The sequence below is a fragment of the Colletotrichum jinshuiense genome, chromosome 3, assembly GCF_051148585.1.
Source record: "Colletotrichum jinshuiense chromosome 3, complete sequence".
Taxonomy (NCBI): domain Eukaryota; kingdom Fungi; phylum Ascomycota; class Sordariomycetes; order Glomerellales; family Glomerellaceae; genus Colletotrichum; species Colletotrichum jinshuiense.
The window spans coordinates 1819401-1838410 of NC_139310.1; the positions used below are offsets into that span (position 1 = coordinate 1819401).

General features: G+C 53.8%; 5 protein-coding genes across 5 annotated transcripts; 2 read left to right on the plus strand and 3 right to left on the minus strand.

Moving 5' to 3' along the window:
- Window positions 1–1270: 1270 nt before the first annotated feature.
- Window positions 1271–2323, minus strand: EsH8_III_000518 (uncharacterized protein; the record flags this gene model as incomplete). The annotated part of the gene is made up of 1 exon (XM_083262243.1): window positions 1271–2323. One exon carries the CDS (start codon window positions 2321–2323, stop codon window positions 1271–1273), a length of 1053 nt encoding a protein of 350 aa, XP_083122730.1.
- Window positions 2324–6777: 4454 nt separating this feature from the next.
- On the plus strand, window positions 6778–8418 carry EsH8_III_000519 (formate dehydrogenase (NAD+); the record flags this gene model as incomplete). The annotated part of the gene is made up of 3 exons (XM_083262244.1): window positions 6778–7026; window positions 7313–7467; window positions 7527–8418. The coding sequence occupies 3 exons, from the start codon at window positions 6778–6780 to the stop codon at window positions 8416–8418; spliced, it is 1296 nt and encodes a 431-aa protein (XP_083122731.1).
- A 1036-nt stretch (window positions 8419–9454) lies between these two features.
- Window positions 9455–11372, minus strand: EsH8_III_000520 (amino acid permease-domain-containing protein; the record flags this gene model as incomplete). The annotated part of the gene is made up of 2 exons (XM_083262245.1): window positions 9455–10297; window positions 10347–11372. The coding sequence occupies 2 exons, from the start codon at window positions 11370–11372 to the stop codon at window positions 9455–9457; spliced, it is 1869 nt and encodes a 622-aa protein (XP_083122732.1).
- A 1210-nt stretch (window positions 11373–12582) lies between these two features.
- EsH8_III_000521 (uncharacterized protein) lies at window positions 12583–13136 on the plus strand (the record flags this gene model as incomplete). The annotated part of the gene is made up of 2 exons (XM_083262246.1): window positions 12583–12918; window positions 13002–13136. 2 exons carry the CDS (start codon window positions 12583–12585, stop codon window positions 13134–13136), a joined length of 471 nt encoding a protein of 156 aa, XP_083122733.1.
- A 766-nt stretch (window positions 13137–13902) lies between these two features.
- EsH8_III_000522 (uncharacterized protein) lies at window positions 13903–15388 on the minus strand (the record flags this gene model as incomplete). The annotated part of the gene is made up of 2 exons (XM_083262247.1): window positions 13903–14189; window positions 14410–15388. 2 exons carry the CDS (start codon window positions 15386–15388, stop codon window positions 13903–13905), a joined length of 1266 nt encoding a protein of 421 aa, XP_083122734.1.
- Window positions 15389–19010: the final 3622 nt, after the last annotated feature.

Genomic DNA, 19010 nt, shown 5'->3' on the forward strand with positions numbered 1-19010 from the left:
TAAGGGATGTCTGCACTGTCGGAGGAGGCGTAATGCTGGACGATCGGCTGGACAGGGGAGGGTGGGAGGCACGGGGTGGCATGCAAGCATTGTTCGCGCGATTGTGCCCCAGCCTTTGAGACCCAAGAACGAGGCTGAATGGGGGTGGCGGGTAAGGCGAAATCCATGCTGCTGGTTTTAGCTGGGAGGAGAAAAGGTCTTTCTGGTGTCGTCCCGTACTTAGCCGCTCAAAAATCTCCTAAATGGCTGCCTTGCCGGCCAAACCCCTGACCGCTCTGCATCTGCAGAGTCATGGTTGGTCGGGATGTTGATATTTGTCTTTGAAGTGGACCGCCTTCAAGTCGACGAGAATCCGGGCGCGGATGACATCATCGAGAAAAGAGAACATTAACAAATTACCAGTGAGCTGCTCTTGTTTCCACGCATCAGTTTAAGTGCAATGACTAGCACATCGTGAGAGGTGTTTTTGGGGCGAACCCGAATACTCTGCCAATGTACCAGTAGGGTAGGGTCGTGGGATTCGGTCATCCATCAGTGGAGCTGGTTGCACTTCTGGTCCTCATCCGGCCCATTTTCAGTTCAAACCAGCTCCAAATCGGGAACTGTCATCTGTATCTGTGGCAATTTATTTGACACCGGCATCCGACTAGGCATCTTCTTAAACGAACGTCACTAGACGTCTAGTCGTGGAAGAGAATCTCGACTGACCTTGCGATGCTGCTGTGATCGACAAGATTTCTTCCGAATCATTCAAGAGCCCTTCAATGCAATGGAGACTTTCAACAATAAAAAATAAGGTATGATTATATATTCCCAGGCAAAACTATTAGAGATCCCTTTCGCTTCGCACGTACGTGGGCTGAAGCACGTTGCTCCAGCTGGTCCAATCGTGTTCTTGAGGCTTGATGTTTGTGGGTGCTCCGCTGTCAGCAGTTAAGATTATACTACTGGAAAACTACTGAAGCTAGCAAAGATAGAATCAATGGACGATTTGAAAGTGTTCGGACGAAGTGCGAGTGAAAATATCCACTTATATCCGGGAGCTGATGGGGTGGTGGATGGGGCTCCGGGGCTGATCCCGGGAGAAACTAAACAATCAACACTAGGTAGACTGTGGAATACTTGCTAGAGTGAAATTTCCTTTCAATTCAATAACAATTTGCTACCTAGAGATCAGCTTTTAGTGATGTACACAATCCCTCTACATTTTCTACCAACTTTACCTCGAACCACCCGTCGCCGTGAGACCGGAGTGCAGCGGAACACCGGACTAGAAGTCGTCCGTAGGCGTCCCCGGCCTCTCGTCTGAAATTCTCCATGACCCGCATTGACCATTGCTGGCCCAAAAGTTGGAGGCATCGGTGACATTGGCGGTAGACCGCAGCTCGCCCGGCGACCCGCACTGGCTCCGACCACGCCTCGTCTTGAATATGTAGCACGTTCTGGAAAGACCGTGGTATAGGCTGCCGCCACAGTTGGGTGTGTTCTGGCATGCAATGCAGCAGCCCTCTGGAGACTCCGTTCGCCGCTCCTCGCGGGAGACGAGCCATCCATGGACTGCTTCAACGAAGTAGGATGGCGGATCCCCGTGCGAAGCCTTCAGGTTGTTGGCCTGGCAGGCCTCGTAGACAGTCTGCGTCGGGTTGGCAACGATATCGATGACTGTGGCAGTCGTTGTTACTGTCGTCGATACAGTGGTTTGCACGCTCGGGCCCGGAAGGGTCGTTGTCGTTGTGGAAGCCCTTGTAGCGGTAATGGTCGCTGTGGTCGTGGTGAAGACGCGGACGACCTGTTCACAAACGACTTGTTGAGGCCAGAGAGGGGGTCTAGATTTAAGTCGTCCTTCCTTGTTGACGCTGAGACTGAGCTCGTCTTGTGTAATATCCGAGCTGTTGTCGGTGTCCTCTGCATACTGCTGGAGCCCAGACGAGGCATCTGCCCTTGCAATGATTGAAGCAAGAGGCGTGAAGCCGCTCGGGGCTCTGACAGTAAGTATCGTGGTGGACGAAAGGTGCGTGGTCGCGGTGATGGTTGTGGTGGTTGTGACTGTGCCATGAACATTGCCGGTTGGAGTCACCGTCACGGTGGTGGTTGTAGGGGTGGTGTAGGTGTACTCGGTAACGGGGAAGGTATAGGAGTAGAGTCTGGAATAAGTCCTGACTCTGCCGCGCCACTCCTGACCGAAGTCAGTGTAGCAACCATGCTCTCCGCTTACAGTCCTGGGAGGGCTCTGCAAAAGCTGGAAACCTTGCGCATTTTGAGCGCCAATAGCTTGAGCAAACAGGACGACGACCGCTAGGAGTGGGTATTTATAGGATGCCATTATGAATACCTGTGATACCTGTTACGGTTGATTGGCGAGTGGAAGACGATGAATATTGTTTGGATTCCATTGACTGTATTGGTCAACTTATACTCTGTCACCCACTTGTGATTAGCCCCATCAAGTGCCTTGGAGATGATCAAGGTTCAATCAGTATATGACGGTAATAAGACGCCACAAGACTCAGACCTTGACGGCAAAACCTGCAACCGAGAATCTAAAGAAGCCATCTTGGGGTATGACTGCCTAGAGACTCGTCGGGGGTGAACCAGCCCGCTTGCCTCATGTGTATAACGATGTGGGTATTTCCTACGGTGGAAAAGAGCGTCATTCATCTGCAACATGAGCCATCCTTTATGAGACGAAAACATACCCAAAGACTCACATAATCTCCGTGTCCATGGCAATGTAAGTTTCCATATACTGCGAGACGAAGTCGATGAGAACTTGCGTGGCGTAGAAGAGAGATGCAACATAAAGTTCAGGCTGGGATGGAGTATCGACCCTGATGGGAGACTATGATGCCGGTTGCGGGTTGGTTTGTCTATGGAAAGATCGAAGATCCTCCAAGGTTTATCTATTTTGCTTATTTATATGAAAAAGGGTGTACGCGGATTTTATGGTGAAGCAAACGATGCGACATACACGATGAAGTATCCAAAGCTGCGGTTGATCTGATGCAAAGTCCACGTTCTATAATAATGTATAGTTGAAAAGCAAGTGTCACTTTGATTGTACTATATCGCCTTCAACCCCACTTTGTGAGATGGGGGAGTGTAATTTGAATCTCATGGAGCATTCGATTTACCCATTACGCATCTATTCAATTAACTTGCTTGTTTTTAGTGAGACCGTGGACACTATCGAAATTCTCATTCAAGTGCATGGCCGTTTTGTTATGGTCTACCGCTGGTCAAAGAGGTAGCCGATATCATGTACTTTTTTGTTTTTTGGCGTCCACCATTGTAACATAATCAAAATAAGCGACATGGTTTTCTGAAAACGTGGTTAGGGGTATATGGAGGACATTGCTAGGCTCTGGTGGAGGAGGTGAGATGACAACAAGTGTGTAGTTAATTGCGAAAAGGGACGAAGGCCACGAGCAGTTTCTGCCAGTGGCAAATCTCCAAAGTCAGTCAACACCCCATCCCCCGGGGCTTCAAGGGCTGAAAATGAATCTCACTAACAACAAACCAAGTTGTATTGTCTTCATTCGTGTATAATACTTTTAGAGGTTGGGAAGTATGTTCATATTGATCTGTGGGCAGCCCAGAAGGGTCCCACCGGCGAGTGAAAAACGGCGGTATTGATGGTTGTCTATAGGAGAAGCTGGTTAGACTTCAGGTTGGAGAAAAGATCAGTAGAGGGGGCCCGGGGCACCACTCCACATAATCTCATACAGAAGTGATATGATTCTCAGACTGACGGAAGCTGTTGTAGAAACCACAGCGTTTACATACAAACATGTAAAAGCTCGTTTCATGCAGGGGAAATTACAGCAACTTATATAGCACACCAAGTGCCTTATGATTAGTCTAATTATAGAATTAGGAAAAGGATTCTTACTGTGTGAAAATATGGCGCAAGTATGACGGATAAGGCGTGTTGGGAAAGACTGAGTGAGTCGCCATTGAACAACTGCAAGGCCGCACAAAATTTGCTTGCAACGGCAAAAGAGGAGCCGAAGATGCATATAAAACGCGGCCAATATAGCAACCACAAAAAATTGTCGGCCAGAAGAGACATCTATCATCCATCTGCTCGCAAGTGAGACGACTTATTCTAGCTTCTTCAAGGCCCATGACGAATCATATCTATACAAGTTTTCGCAAAAAACTACACCCCTCAAGCACACTGTCTTGTCCTGATAATTCCTCGATTTCTATCACTTGAGAGATCGGATATTCCCAGCAAGTAAACTCGGGAAGAGCAAACACAGGATGAACTGGCTTTTTTCGAACTGTTACGGAAATGGTTTTCTTCTGCACTCTTCGGGAAGCAACGATTCGAGCCAAAATTCTATAGATCTGCCTACCGTACTGAGTCTGCTCGTTATGCTCTCTTTCTCTCTCTCTCTCTCTCTCTCTCTCTATCATGGTGATCGTTGTAAGTATATCGGACCAACTGCTGGCAGTATCCGCTGAGTCCATTCACATGGCTGGGATGGCCCCTGATGGTTGTAGAGACATTATTACTGACGATGATCTAAACTGGGATCATTGGTCTTGAATTCAGAGTCTCTTCGTCATCTTCAAACAGAATACAGTACCAGATTTGACCTGTCGTGCCTTTCGTTGCTTATGCTCGAAATACCTCCCGTACAGTACGGGTTACCTGTGATTCCAGCACCTTGCAAGAAAGAAAATACTATTAAATAAATAGTATATACATGATTGATTACAAATTGAAAGATAGATAGATAGTAGTAGATATAGATATAATAATAAATGGTTGGTTAGGAGTTAGTTGGTAGTATAATAATTCTATGCGGTAAAAACAATGCGGAGCAAAAATATTGGACACTGTGGGAATTGAACCCACGACCTTTCACAAGTACGCGTTCCTGTAGGAAGTGCGAAGCGAAAATCATACCCCTAGACCAAGCGCCCGTTGATGAAATAAGTACCTCACATATAGTAATATGATCCACCACCCACTTGTCTGGTTGCTCAGTTTTCGGTCTCAATGCCCGCGCTGTGGACCAAGATGGAGCCATTTGACGGGACCGTAGGAACAGGGAAAGAAGAGGGCCGCGCGGGCCATTGTGCCGTCTCGATGACGGAATATGAACCGGAACACAATGCCACGGCAAGTCTTTTCCGTCACCTCTGCCTCATGGTCGATTCTCGGATTCCACAACTGACGAAGTTGCCCCATTGACAGACTCATGGTAACCGCGAGACACAATGAAACTCTCCAAGGAATTGTGCAGAGCGCAGAGGCCAGCGGCTGGCCACATCCCCCGCAGTTTGGACCGCAAGCTGCATCAGCTCCCAAGGTAGCGAAAGTATCCGTACGTGGTGCGAGGCTGGCGAGTAACCGCCGAAGCTCAACCCCTCACTCATAGCCCGACAGAACGCCGAGCCATCCCCGGGGGGTACCGACGGCTGTTGACAATGAGCTTGACGACAAATCTCCGTCCACCCCAGAACCGCGCATGAGAGCTGATTTGTGCATATCCGAAAGGAGCTAGCACATGGCTGGAAGTGTCTAGGCCCCTGGATTCTGGAAGCCGGTGCTTCTCCGCAGGCGAGCTGCAGCAGCTTTTCATGACAGATGCTGCTAGTGTGTGGTCGGAACGGATGATCGGTTGACAGGGGCGGCTAGCGATTGGAGAGAAATTTGGATGCATTAGGTGATGGGATCACGCTGTATTGGACGGGACAGCGCACGTATGATGCGATCTTGGAAGGTCGTTTTACCCCTCAATCTTACTTGCTTAGCCACGCGAAGGTTGATAGGATGTGGCGGGATGCGTGTACCTATTGCTGAATATTGCAGGCCCTGCCCCGGACGCGTGCAGCCTTGTCGTACATTGCATGGTAGCTGGGCGAGAATTGGCTGTTGCAGGACTCGAGGTGGGTGGTTGCCCTGGTCGCACAGCAGAGGCGGCCGCACACAGCGTTGGAGTTGACGATTTGCCGGGGGTCGCGGCGTTTCGTTGTCATGGGAGGTGCTGCCAACGGAAGCGGGCAGCCCTTGCCATAGTACTCGGGTGGAGGGGACGAACCGTGGTGCCAGGGACAGCAGCCAATGATCGGACACCCAGGAACTTTCCCCACGGCAGCAAGATACTATTTTGGAGATCCCGAATCATAGCTGCCGCACTTGGGCAGCTTGTGTTGTGGCTGACGAACAGCACGGCATGTCCTTTCCCTTCCTGGCTTTGCTAACCAATACCTGTCCTTGCCACGGTCCAGCCTCGCTGCTCTTTCGATCGAACCTTCCGATACCTGTCCGATTCCTGACTGGCCAGGAGATACTTTGGAAAGGAGGGGCATGGGATTCTGGTATCTCGGGAAGGTGGAGGACGAAGGTAGGGCAAGACCGGCGGGAAGGAGGCACGGAAGAGGAGAGGGCAGCGAGGAGGCCCGAGGAGGAGGCAGCCGTCTCATCGAACGGGCCAAGACTAGCATGCACGATGAGACCCGTCGGATTCTCTTGCCTCTTTCTGATGTCCATCTTGGGTCTGGGGCTTATTTGCCCGCCTTCTTCATCCCGGCGAGACGGTGATGCCTGTAACCATAAATACAACGCGCCCCGGCCGGTTTTCCGTTACTCTGCTCTCCTTCTGCACTCACACACAAACATCTCACTCATCTCACTCATCAATATCCGTAGATCCGGATCCTCCGCTTCTCCATATCCCTTCTATATAACGCCATCCTTTCCCCGTCCCAGCTGAACAGCTCCTCCCGTCTCTCGACAACTTCTCTCTTCAATCAATCGTCACAATGGTATTCATCCCTCGTAACATCCGCTCTGCTGCTCCTTCTGTCTCTCGGGGGCTTCACTCGTCCTCGAAGGCATCTTTCTTCTCCAGACCTACCCTTAGCCGACCTGCTGGTTCACCCCCCCAAGCAACGTCGACTCTTCCCCGCAAGCTACCTGGTCTCAATTCAATTCGCACACTAACAACCACTCGCCAAAACCAGGTCAAGGTCCTTGCAGTCCTCTACGACGGCGGTCAGCACGCCAAAGACGTAAGTGCCAAACCCCTCTCCCATTCCCAACTCTGTCTCTAGCGTCGCGTCCGAGTGAACCTCGTCCAAACGTCACAATGATAGCTCCCGCGAAGCTCTGCCCCGCTCTGCTTTGGCATTGCAGAGAGCTAGTGCGGGGATGACGGGAGGTGCGGGGCTCGGAGGTCGATCGCTGATACATCGGCATCCTCCCCCAATTCTTGGCGATGACCCTCCGAAACCACCAAATGCGGGGTGCATAGCATCCATCCTTGGAGCTGCCTTGCTGACTTGCAAAACCATACAGGTCCCCGGCCTTTTGGGCACCACCGAGAACGAGCTCGGTATCCGAAAGTGGCTTGAAGACCAGGGCCATACTCTGGTGACCACCTCTGACAAGGATGGTGAGAACTCAAAGTTCGACCAGGAGCTTGTTGACGCTGAGATTATTATCACGACCCCGTAAGTCGAAATCCTCAGCCCCGAGTCAAGCACTGGAAACTGATACGTCGCCTCCTCAGCTTCCACCCCGGTTACCTTACCGCCGAGCGTCTTGCCAAGGCCAAGAACCTTAAGCTTGCCGTTACTGCTGGTATTGGATCCGACCATGTTGACCTGAATGCTGCCAACAAGACCAACGGCGGTGTCACCGTTGCCGAGGTTACTGGATCCAACGTCGTCTCCGTCGCTGAGCACGTTGTCATGACCATCCTCGTCCTGATCCGCAACTTCGTCCCTGCCCACGAGCAGATTGAGCGTGGTGACTGGAACGTCGCCGCCGTCGCCAAGCAGGAGTACGACCTTGAGGGCAAGACCGTCGGCACTGTCGCCATCGGCCGCATTGGCGAGCGTGTCCTGCGTCGCCTCAAGGCCTTTGACTGCAAGGAGCTGCTCTACTACGACTACCAGCCCCTCTCTCCCGAGAAGGAGAAGGAGATTGGCTGCCGCCGTGTTGAAGACCTCGAGGAGTTGCTCGCCCAGTGCGACGTTGTCACCATCAACGCTCCTCTGCACGAGAAGACTCGTGGTCTCTTCAACAAGGAATTGATCTCCAAGATGAAGAAGGGCTCCTACCTCATCAACACGGCCCGTGGCGCCATTGTCGTCAAGGAGGATGTCGCTGATGCCCTCAAGTCTGGCCACCTCGCTGGCTACGGTGGTGACGTTTGGTTCCCCCAGCCCGCTCCTGCCGACCACCCTCTGCGCACCGCCAAGAACCCCTTCGGTGGCGGCAACGCTATGGTTCCCCACATGTCCGGCACCTCGCTTGACGCTCAGAAGCGCTACGCCGACGGCACCAAGTCCATCATCCAGACCTACCTGAGTGGCAAGGATGACTACAAGCCCGAGGACCTCATTGTCCACAAGGGTGACTACGCCACCAAGGCCTACGGCCAGCGTGAGAAGAAATAAATGTTGAGGATGGATGATATACCCACGAAAGGGAGACATCTGAGATGTTGAGGGAATATGCTGTGACGATCCAAGCGTTGATTTATAGTTATGCGGCATCAGCATTGCATTGGTACTTCTGAGTTATTCGAAGTCTAGGTTATCGGTATATAGGAATATAACCAGATGCGATGTATTTTTCTTCTTCCCTGTGTCTATTTTGAAGCATGTTGTATTGCATCGTGCTCATACGGTGACTTTTTTGGGAGTAGACATGATACCGGGGAAGTAATAAAACCGCCCTTCATTTGGAGCTGGTTACACCTAGTTAGCCCCGTAGGCCTGGAGAGTCGCCGCATGTTCGATTGATAAGCAAGTCCACCGTCGAGTATGTGTCATGTTGATCAATTCGATTAAAAGAGTTGGAGAAATGAGTGCGAGGGAACAAGAGGGCCGGTCCCGTGGCCATATATGCATTTCTTCGATTACAAGACGAGTAAGTAGTACACGCGATTCTGTTCCGACGGCGGCGTCGTCGTTGCGGTGACCTCATCCGGGCCCCCATTCATTTCCATGAGACTTGTTTTGTCGTGCAATTTCCCCACCGTTCGCCGCCGCCGCCGCCTCTGCGGCCAAGTGGTTCAGATCGGGGGGGTTTGGTTTGTTTTGTTTTGTTGTTGCTGTTGTGGTAGCGCCCTCTTTCTCAATTCAACACCCGAGTCTATAGTAACCAATACAATACCACCACCACCACCCCGCCAACCCCGCCAACCCTGTAACACCATTCAAAGCGACGGCCTTTGCAGCTCGTTGAGTATCGTATTTTCCCAATGGAAATTTTCCAAGTTCAACTCCCCTGGAACCCCAATTCTCCTGGACTGGACGTTCCGTTATGCAAAAAGTAAAAAAAAAAAAAAAACACCATGTCTGCTAAAATATGAGTAAAAAGCACCACCCCGGAGACAAAAACAGGGACATGAGTTTTTCCAAGTCAGGCCAGGTTTGCTTTGGCTGGCCGTACCAGGAGGTTCACGCATCTGGGAGTTTCTCTCGTCGTTCATGACCGCTTCCAAAACTGCCACCACGAACGCTCGTCGTGATCCGAGTGGTGTCTCGTCTCGCGCTTGATAACCTGCTGGTCCCGCCCGCGGATGCGCCAAAAGTAAACGGGAACGCCGGCGACGACAAACAGCACTACTGTGACTGTCTGCAGCGGCTGCGCGAACACGGCGCGGCTCAGCAGGAACAGGGAGACGCAGCAGAAGATGATGGGCGTCGTGATCCACGTCCTGTAAGGGCGGTCGAGCTGCGGCTCACGCACGCGCAGAATGATCAGACCCAGGACGGTGATGAAGTAGAACGTGTATCCCGCCACGCCGTAGAACGTGAGCAGGGTTCCGAACTCGCCGACTACGATATACGCAGCTGTCAGTGCAGCATTGAGTACAAGGGCCCAGATGGGGGTGTAAAAGAGGCCCATGTCGTCGTCGCCTAGGGCGCGGATGAGCATGTTCGCGACGCGGCCGCGCTGGGTGCGGGAGGCGGTGACGGAGCGGGCGTCGGAGCGGGAGAGGCCGATGCTGCCGAAGGCGGAGGGAATGTATCCCTCTTTTCCGGCGACGTAGACGAGGCGCGAGGAGGTGAAAGTAGAGGAGTTGAGGGCGCCGAAGCAGGACGCCGAGACGATGAGGGCCAGAACGAGGGAGCCGACGGGGCCGAAAACCTTTGCGCCGAACTGAACGGCGACAGTGTTTGAGGCGTTGACGGCAGCGAGAGGCAAGACTAGGAAGTAGGCGACGTTGGCAAGGACGTAGGAGAGGATCACAAGGGGCATCGCGGTGTGGATTACGCGAGGGAGATCGCGGCTCGGGTTGCGAAACTCGCCGACTACGTAATTTGTCTGCTGGGCGTTAGTGTATGCATTCATCTGTTGAATCGGGCGCTCTTACATTGTCCCAGCCATCGTAGGCCCAGAGGCCGGCATACAGAGCCACAGCCCAGTTAGAGAGGTCTGATGACGTGTCGGCGAACCACTCGTGCGTCTTCCACTCCAAGTTGGCCTTGCCCGTCAAAGTCTTTCCCGTGATGGCGACCACGATGCCCGTGACGGTGACGCCGAGCAGCGCAATAAACTTGAGGAACATGAGCCAGTCGTTGACTTTGGTACCCAGCTTCGTCGACACGCAGTTGAGCAGCGTAACCGCAATCAATGCCACCATGGCCACCACCTTGTTCACCCACGGGTTGAGATTTTCGGCCTCTGCGCCTATCGCCGCCCTGACGAGGTACTCCCCCATGATGATGGCAATAATGGCCGCGCTGCCGGGTTTCAAGACCAAAACTGCCACCCACGTAAACAGAAACCCGGCCATCTCGCCCATGATCTTGGCGAGGTAGACTTGTGCGCCTCCGTTGAGCGGTATAGCACCACCCAGCTCCGCGTAGCTCGCCGCGCCCGTCCACGCCAGCACGCCCGCGATAACCCACACCACCAGTGCGGCGCCGGGCGAGCCAACCTTGGAGCTCACCTGGCTGGGGCTCGAGAAGATACCGCTGCCAATGATGAGCCCGACGATCAGACTCAGGCCATTCAAGTAGGTGAGGGTCTTGTGCTTTTCCAAATTGCCGCCGCCCAGCCCGCCGTTCTGTATCGCCGTCGAGGTCGGGGCGCCAATGGGGGCGTAGCCGTTCCCTCCCGCACCGGCCGTGGAGCTCAGGGGGAAGAGGTTCGCGGCAAAGTCGAAGCCTGACGAGACGGAGAATGAGCGGTCATGGCGGTTCGGTCTGCTGGAGTTGGCGGCTGGATTCGCGGCGTCGAGGGGGTCTTCGGCATCGAAGGAGAGTTTGCGGGAGGAGGAGATGGACGGCCGCGAGGAAGGGAGGTCTGAGGCGACGGAGTCGGCGCGAGAGGAGGAGGCGAGGGAGGCAAGCTCAAGGGAGTCGCGGTGGGATTGAACATTCGTGTAGGGTGGCATGGTTGTGGATGTGTTTGCGGTTGTGCGACAGATGTCGAGGAGAGGAGGCGGAGGAGGAGGAGGAGGAGGAGGAGGAGGATCGCTATGGGGAAGCGACTCTCAACCTGGGTGGATTCGATCAAGCGTTCAGATAGTTGGCACTGGGGCTATCGCATGATGTAACGCCAGCAATTTGGGGACGGGAGGGGTGTGTTCTTCTGTGAGTCGGCGCCGTTGACTGTTGGATTATTACAGCTGTGGCTTGAAGAAATTCGTGACGTCGTTCGCATATACGTTTCGTTTAAAGGAGTCGTGACACAGTTGCGCCGTGGCCGTCTCGCTTTCTCTTTTCTATACCCACTTCTAAGCTTCAAAGGCAGGCGGGAGAAGTCAAAATTGATAGGGTAGTCAAGGGGGAAACGACGTTGTGTCTTTGTTGTCGCAAATTAGACCCGTCGTCGCTTGTCATACAGACAGGATTGCCGAACAATGAGGGGGTTGGTAGGAGATGCACCGGGGGAGTGGTGAGTTACGTTTTTAAGGTTGGACAAAGGGGTATCGAGAAATAGGGTTGGCGCGGGAGTGTGGCATCCCCAGTTGCAACAACGTCCTTTGGAGGGTCTTTTTTTTTTGGGTTCGCAATGAAGAAAAAAGGGTTGCAAGGGACGAACGGACGCCGAGTCAAGCCTCGATCAAGCAGTTAGTTCTCTCTCTGTAGGGCACTTTAATGCGACTTGGCTGGGCTTGCGGCTGCGTCTGGATCATACTAATCCCCGACCTGGCCAGGTTGCAGTGTTTCGCACCCGCTCGGCCCCTCAAGAGACTCTGCGGATCAAACCATGATTGGCTACATTAGTGGCACGGCACGGAAACTACGAATTGGATCTTGGCGCCTGCCACCGGCTTAAGGGTGTGGGTCGCAATGGCCTTCGGACAGGGGGAGCATGCCGGCTTCTGAGGCCGCTGAAGCCATTGAAGCCACCAGAGCCACTAGAAGCAGTCTCCAGGGGGCCGGGGGTGCCTGACAAGCTGAAAGTGGCCCGCAAACAAATAACTACGGGCGACTGTCCACCCGCGCGACAGCCAACTTCGTCGCAGTGAACGAGGCACCGAGGCAGGAGGAAGCTCGGATCCGTCCCACATCAAGTTTGCAGATACGCGGGAAAAAAAACCACCCAAAGTCACCAGACACGAGCGAATCCGAACCACGCTATCATCCGGGCTCTCCGCGATGCCACTGGACGAGTACGCATCGGCCGTCGGCGGCGGCCTCAAGCTTAAGGGCGCCAAAGTCGGCAAGCCCAAGAAGAAGAAGAGAAAGGAGAAGAGCGACCTCGAGAAGAACCTCGACGACGGCAGCGGCGAGGGAGGCAGCGGCGCATTGGTGAAGCACCGCGGGACAGGCCCAGGCGAGGTCGACGACAACGACGACGCGGAGAGGAGGGGCAAGAAGCTGAAGAAGAGGGCCGGCAGCGAGGAGCCAGAGGCCGAGGCCGATGAAGATGATGGCGGGGTGGTGCGTAAGACGGAGGCGGAACGCCGGTACGAGGAGAGGAAGCGCAAGAGGGTATGTTTTGCAATCCCCACCCCCTTTTCCGCCCCCCCCCCAGCTGGTCTGATGATGGGACATTCGGACTGACGGAACCATAGCTCCTCGAACTCGCCGAATCGTCCAGCTCCAGACCCGAGCTGCTCAAGACGCACAAGGAGCGTGTCGAAGAACTGAACACGTACCTTTCCAAGCTGAGCGAGCACCACGACATGCCCAAGATTGGACCAGGTTAAACTTGAAGAAAGAAAAAATGACAACAGCCGAGCTGCGAGCGTGGCCTTTCTTTGCATCACGAGTGTGGGTTGGAGTTATCTGGGTCCTGGCGTTGTAAATACCCTCAATGTCCTTTTCTGTTCTGGGATGAAAATAACAATGGCACAAATAATGCGTCATTTTCTGCGCGAATTTCCATTCTTCCCTGCAAACCTTTTCAAGTCTGATATCGCCCGTATGGGCAGGATGCCGGATTCGAGAACGACAACTGAGACATGTTGGGACTCCAAAGGTCCCAGCCGGAATGCGGCAACCTCCGCAATCAAACAAGTGTTGCACCCTCACGTTTGGCTGGAATGCACTGTCTCATTTTCAAATGTCAAATTTGATATCATTTGTTTTTCACGATTTGTGTGTTTCGCTCCCGTCTGCCGAGGACTGCTTCCGGTGCTGCCATGGTACCTAGTTTTCCTCCCCCGTTCCGAGGCCATGTCCTCGTTTGTTTGCCTCCCTTTCTATTATCCTCAAATAAGCGCATTGCCGCGCAAATGTCTATGTGTGCTGTGTGCTGTGTGCTATGTGATGTGGGGTATGTCGTCCACCAGTTGATGCAAGGAGTGAATAAGACCGTAAATGTCGTAAGTAAGTGATGCTGATGTGTGCCGCCCTGACCCCGCTGCCGTTTGTGCCAAATATGCCGGAAAAGGAATGATTAAATATGTAAACAGAAAAGCGTCAAATCGGACGATGCAGACCTGGTGCTCTCTCAGTTGCTTGGATTTCCGTTTACAACAGGAGCATGGCGCCGCCGATGAAGGCGGCAAAGGTGACAGGCAGGCCGTACGAGACGCTGCCAATGGGAACGGCAGCGTTCTGCAGACCGCCACCGCCGCCGCCGCCGGACTTGGAGGACTCAGTCGCAGCCGGCTCGGGGTCCACAGCGACATAGGATGTCGCGGTCACAAGCACGACGTCACCGTTGGAGGCGGTAGACGTAAAGGTTGATCGGACTTCGCTGAACGAGGTAACCCTGGCCGCGTTGGAAGTGGTGGTGGTAGTCTGGCGGGTGTTTGCTGAATCCTGGTTAGCAATTTGCTCTGCTCGTAAAATGATGTATGACGACGGCGGGTAAAGGTCCAAGGATTGATCTCGTCTTTCCTCAAGCTCCATATCCATGAAAAAACTCTTTGCATGAAATGTGAATCCCACGAGTGCCCCAAGTTCCGCAGAAGAAGAAAAGAAAAAGGAAAAAACATGAATTGGCTGCGTTACAAAACCGCGGATACAACATACCGGATACAGACACAGTCGATGACAATGGCGAAGTAGATTCCGTGGGGGACGAGGTCGTCACGACCGAAGTAGTCTCAGAAGAAATGGAAGTAGACGTACCCGGCGTGGACGCACTCGAAGACCCCAGGGAGGTCGTGGTGGGAGCGGAGGAGGGGGCAGAAGAAGAGGGGGAGGGGGAAGAAGAAGAAGGAGACCCACTGGTCGTTGGAGAGGACTCAGTAGAGACGGAAGACGGCCCAACAGTAGAAGAGGAAGACGCAAGCTGCTCCGTTTGAGACGTACCGGAAGTAGAGGACGCTGCTGAAGTTGCCGGTGTCGTGGGGGTCGTAGAAGTTGTGGGTGCGGGTTGAGTCGACGATGTGGTCTCTTGCTGGGTGCTGGACGGGGCCGGAGTGGTGGTGGTGGCCGGTGGGGGAGCGGAAGTCGTGGTCGGCGTAGTCGGCGAAGGAGACGGGGTTGGAGTCGAGCTGTCACTCGGAGGCGCCGAAGAGGCAGATGACGTGGAAACATCAGTAGACGAAGGCGCCGGAGTGGCAGACGGAGTCGTAGACGTGCTGTTGTCCTGACGCTTCGCCAGCTGACCGAGGGCCGAAGCCAGCTCGGCATCGTCTCCCTCAAAAGCAGCCACGGCTTCCTTATCCGTGGCGTAGACTCCATCCTGGTACCTTCCAGGGAAGTAGGCGTGGAGTAGCCGGTGAACGAGATCCACTTCGGCAGGATCCTTGAGATCACCCTCAACAACCACGACTTGGCCTTGGTGCTCCTTGATACATGGCCTTGCCCGGTGACTGATGGCCGACGCAAGACTGAGGGTTACCAAGCCACACACCATGAGGGTGAGCAGAAGGCGGCGTGCAGCGGTCATCTTGGTGGGCGTCCTGGATGGCTTCGAGGTCGCGATTGGAATCCCCTTCTCGTTGGTAGCGACAGGCAGCAGTCCCTCTTCTAAGTGTTGGTCGTACTTGGTTTCGGAGGCCATGGTAGCGAAAGAGCCCAAAGGTTGGGGACGTGAGGCGATCCGGGTTGTTATAGTAGGGACCGAGAGGTCAAGAAGGGACAGGCCCAAGACGGCAGAACGGAAACAACTGCGAGGTCCAATGATTGGGCTGCAAAAGTGTATGCAGGGTGCGGTGGTGACACTTCGTTTTAGTGTCCTTGCTGCAGCAAATGCGGCGAAAGCGCAGATAGGAAGATGCAAGAGGAGAGGGGGAGAGGACCCGAATGGTGGACTCCAGCGACTTGGGAGGTTTGTATAGGTCGCCGGTGGCCTCCGTTTGATGCGAGGGGAGGGGCAAAAGGCGATCTAAAAGAATGATGTACGGTGGTACCTGGCCGGCCGAAACCCTTTGTCGGTGGCTGGTTGAGAGGCAAAGAACACCCGGCGAGCTAGCTTGAGTCTGCACGGGTAGGCTGAGGCACGCCTTTTTTTTCGGACCCGGGACTCCCTTTCAGAAGGAAAAAAAAAAGCTTGGGGTGGATTGTTTATCGTTTGAGACGAACAAAAGCAAGCCGAGGTCTTCCAGATGAGTAAGGCCCTTCTAGTCTTGATTCCGATGACTGATATGTATGCAGATTGTGTGTAGTCCGGCAATTTTACAAGACCTGGGCTGAGGAATGTGAGCCGAGATGATGTGACTTCGATGTGAGCTTGTGCTGCCGTAGGAAAGTGGCGATGTGATGCGTGTTTCCCAAGTCTTTTGCTGCAATGAAGGAGCCTCGGAAACAAATCAGCAAATCGCAGTTGCAGGGCGGAGCAGTCGAGCGAGAGAATGGCGAGGGACGAGATGAGGATTAGACAAGAGGCCGGAAGACGAGTGAGCGAGGGGATTGGCGTTTAAACCGGTTGAAGATCATCCCAGCAAAATGCACATTGGCAGCGTCCGCCGCCCAGCCGGGCTGGGGGACACATCTTTGTGCATATAAAGATTCCCTGTTTCGCCGCTCCGACGACGCACCCCTGTCTTGTCGGCCCAATTCACCTCGAGCTATCCGTCCCATATTATTATCCATAGCTCTTTTCTCAAAGGTGCTGCGATAGACGGAGCCACCGTTCGCAGGCCCCCGGTTGACCAGGGAGGAGCTTGTGTGCCCCCAGTGTAACCCCTCCCTTCTCCTCCACTGTGAGCTTCCAATTTCATCAGTCCATCCACAGCTTCCATCGCCATCTCCCGTCACTGGTGTCCATCACTTGCCGGGGGCCAGGCTGGCACTGGCAGGCCGCACAGGGATCGTCTGGCGCGAGCTTCCACCGAGCAACCGTCACCGTCAGTTCTCGGTTCCAGTTGATATTGGACGTTGTTTATTTTATTTTATTTTTTTTCCTTTTCATTTTTGGCCGAGAATGTTGGAAGCCCATTAATTCCTCCGGACCTGTCTGCGCTAGGCATGTCTTTCCGTCCCTGATACCCACTGTCTAAAGCCACTGGCTCAGGTTTTCAACCCGGCGCTGCCGTCGAGTGGATTGTGACGACATCACGGTGAGCCTCCAACGTACCGGTTCTCGTATCGTCTCCGAGGAATCGTCAGTCTGATTCAATGTCCCACACATTGGACATGCTGTGTCAGTGACAGCGCTGCGTGCCCAAAGGCGATACGAGCCATCCGGTGTGCCATGTTCAGATGCCCCTCACCGACACGCTGCACTCGGGACCCTTTGCTGGGCCGCGCATATCTCATCCACCCAACGCCACATGCAGATTTCATGCCGCGTTGATCAGTCAGACCTAGGAAGTGTCCTGTCCAATTGGTTCCAACCTCGCATCGTTGCTTCTGGGGAGCTGAGTATCGGGCCTGCACACAGCCGCTCCTAGCGAGCGCCCGGGGGATGGCATTGGGTCCTGGGCTGCAGCTTTTTGCGACATCCACCACGCTGGCACTGCATGCAGGCTGATTACGAACCCACCGTCGCCCGGGTCGGCTTAGCAGGCGCTGCATCTCGTGATTCCAAGGGAGACGATAAGCGGCTTTGCTTTTTGCTTTTTGCTTTCTGCTTTCTCTTCCCTTCTTTTCGATAGAGCCTCAATATCCAATCCCTCGGTGCTCAATTCCTGATCGAAACAAATTTAGGGATTGATGCCTGCGGGCCCCCCCTCGAGTACCTGAATCTGGTGCGGAACACGTCAAATGGCGAAGTGCAATTGTGTAAAGTGTGCAATAGACGGGGTCCAGCCTCCGTCTGATCAGGGTACACCCGTCGGACTTTGTCCTCCGTGGAGGTGGCTATGATAGTCTCCCGTTTGAAGCCTCGTGCACCTGAAGCCGCCCGTAGTGTCCTTTAGCCCATCAGACCCGTCAGAATCGTTTGACGTTCTGTTTGCATGCGTGTGAAACAGCGACCCAACCGTCAGAGGGTGTAATGTCACCCTATCAGACGGCGAGACGGGTGTTCGCGATGAGCTGTCACGACGGGGCCGGCGACAGAGCCTCTCGTATTTTAACTTTTCTCCCTCTTCGCTCTTCTCTTGTTTGGCGGAGCAGCCCTGTGCTATGGTTTCTACAGCATGGCCCCCAGTCCTTGTCAGCCAATCATCAAGCCGCTGCAGGGACCAGGTAATACGAGAAGCGGCCGCCTCTCATACTATAGTAAAAGTGACGGCCCTCTGGGACGATCGGACAGCCGAATGCCGGGCCTCGACCCTCTTCGCATTCGTCGTTGCCAACGTAGGCTTCGTGGCTCGCTAGAGCATTCTGGTGCTAGTGGGAGGCGAGAAGGCTGAGGCCGTTTGGCCAACTGACTGCTTCAGAATGAGAGAGGGGGAGAGAGAGAACAAGACGATGATGGTGTCTGGATTGGGAAACGGCCTGAGACTGACATGATCGCCCCACGATCTGCTGCTTGTGGCCTATGGCCTCCGACTGAAGGATATTTTTGGCAGGTTTCCGTTCTAGCGACGCTCCTTGGCAAGGGTGGACGACCAGGACACGGTGACTGATGATCTCGGCGAAGCTATTGAACAGGCTGGATGGAAAGCGACCGAGGTGTGACTCGCGAAGTGCCAGCTCCATTTACCCCCGTCCTGAAGCCGGTGTTGATCAGCTCTCCACGGCACCGAGCGACATTTCGTCAGCAGCCCACCACACAGTAACGCCGCAACCTGCCAGGCAGCTCCAAGGTGGACTCGGGCACCATCATAAGGGTCGCAAAGCAGCGTATTTTCTTTATTAGAACACGCCTTGGAGTCTCTGTCATGACCAATGTCAACGTATGAGAGGTCCCGATAGATAATGCCAAGGTATGTCAGATACCAGGTTGGCCAGCATTGACGCGGTCAATTGAGTTTTTTTCCCTTCCTTTTTTTTGTTTTTGTTTTTTTGCCTCTTGAAGGCATTGATAACAGGGTTTGCTCTGGGCTGGCCTGTGCTGGTTGGGATTACTAACGATGAAAGAAAGGGAAAGGGAAAAAAAACCACACCCGACACTGCGGTTGCACAATTTCTGTGTTCACGAAAGAGGGAGCGCCGGGCAATGCCTGCATGGACTTGCGGTTCTCGCCGCAGAGAGGTTGCAAAAGGAGACTGCCCTTCCCGAGTGTCGGATATGAGGCTACCGACGTCTGGGATCGTGTGTGAAGCGTCCACGTGTTGCGAATGTGACTGATTAT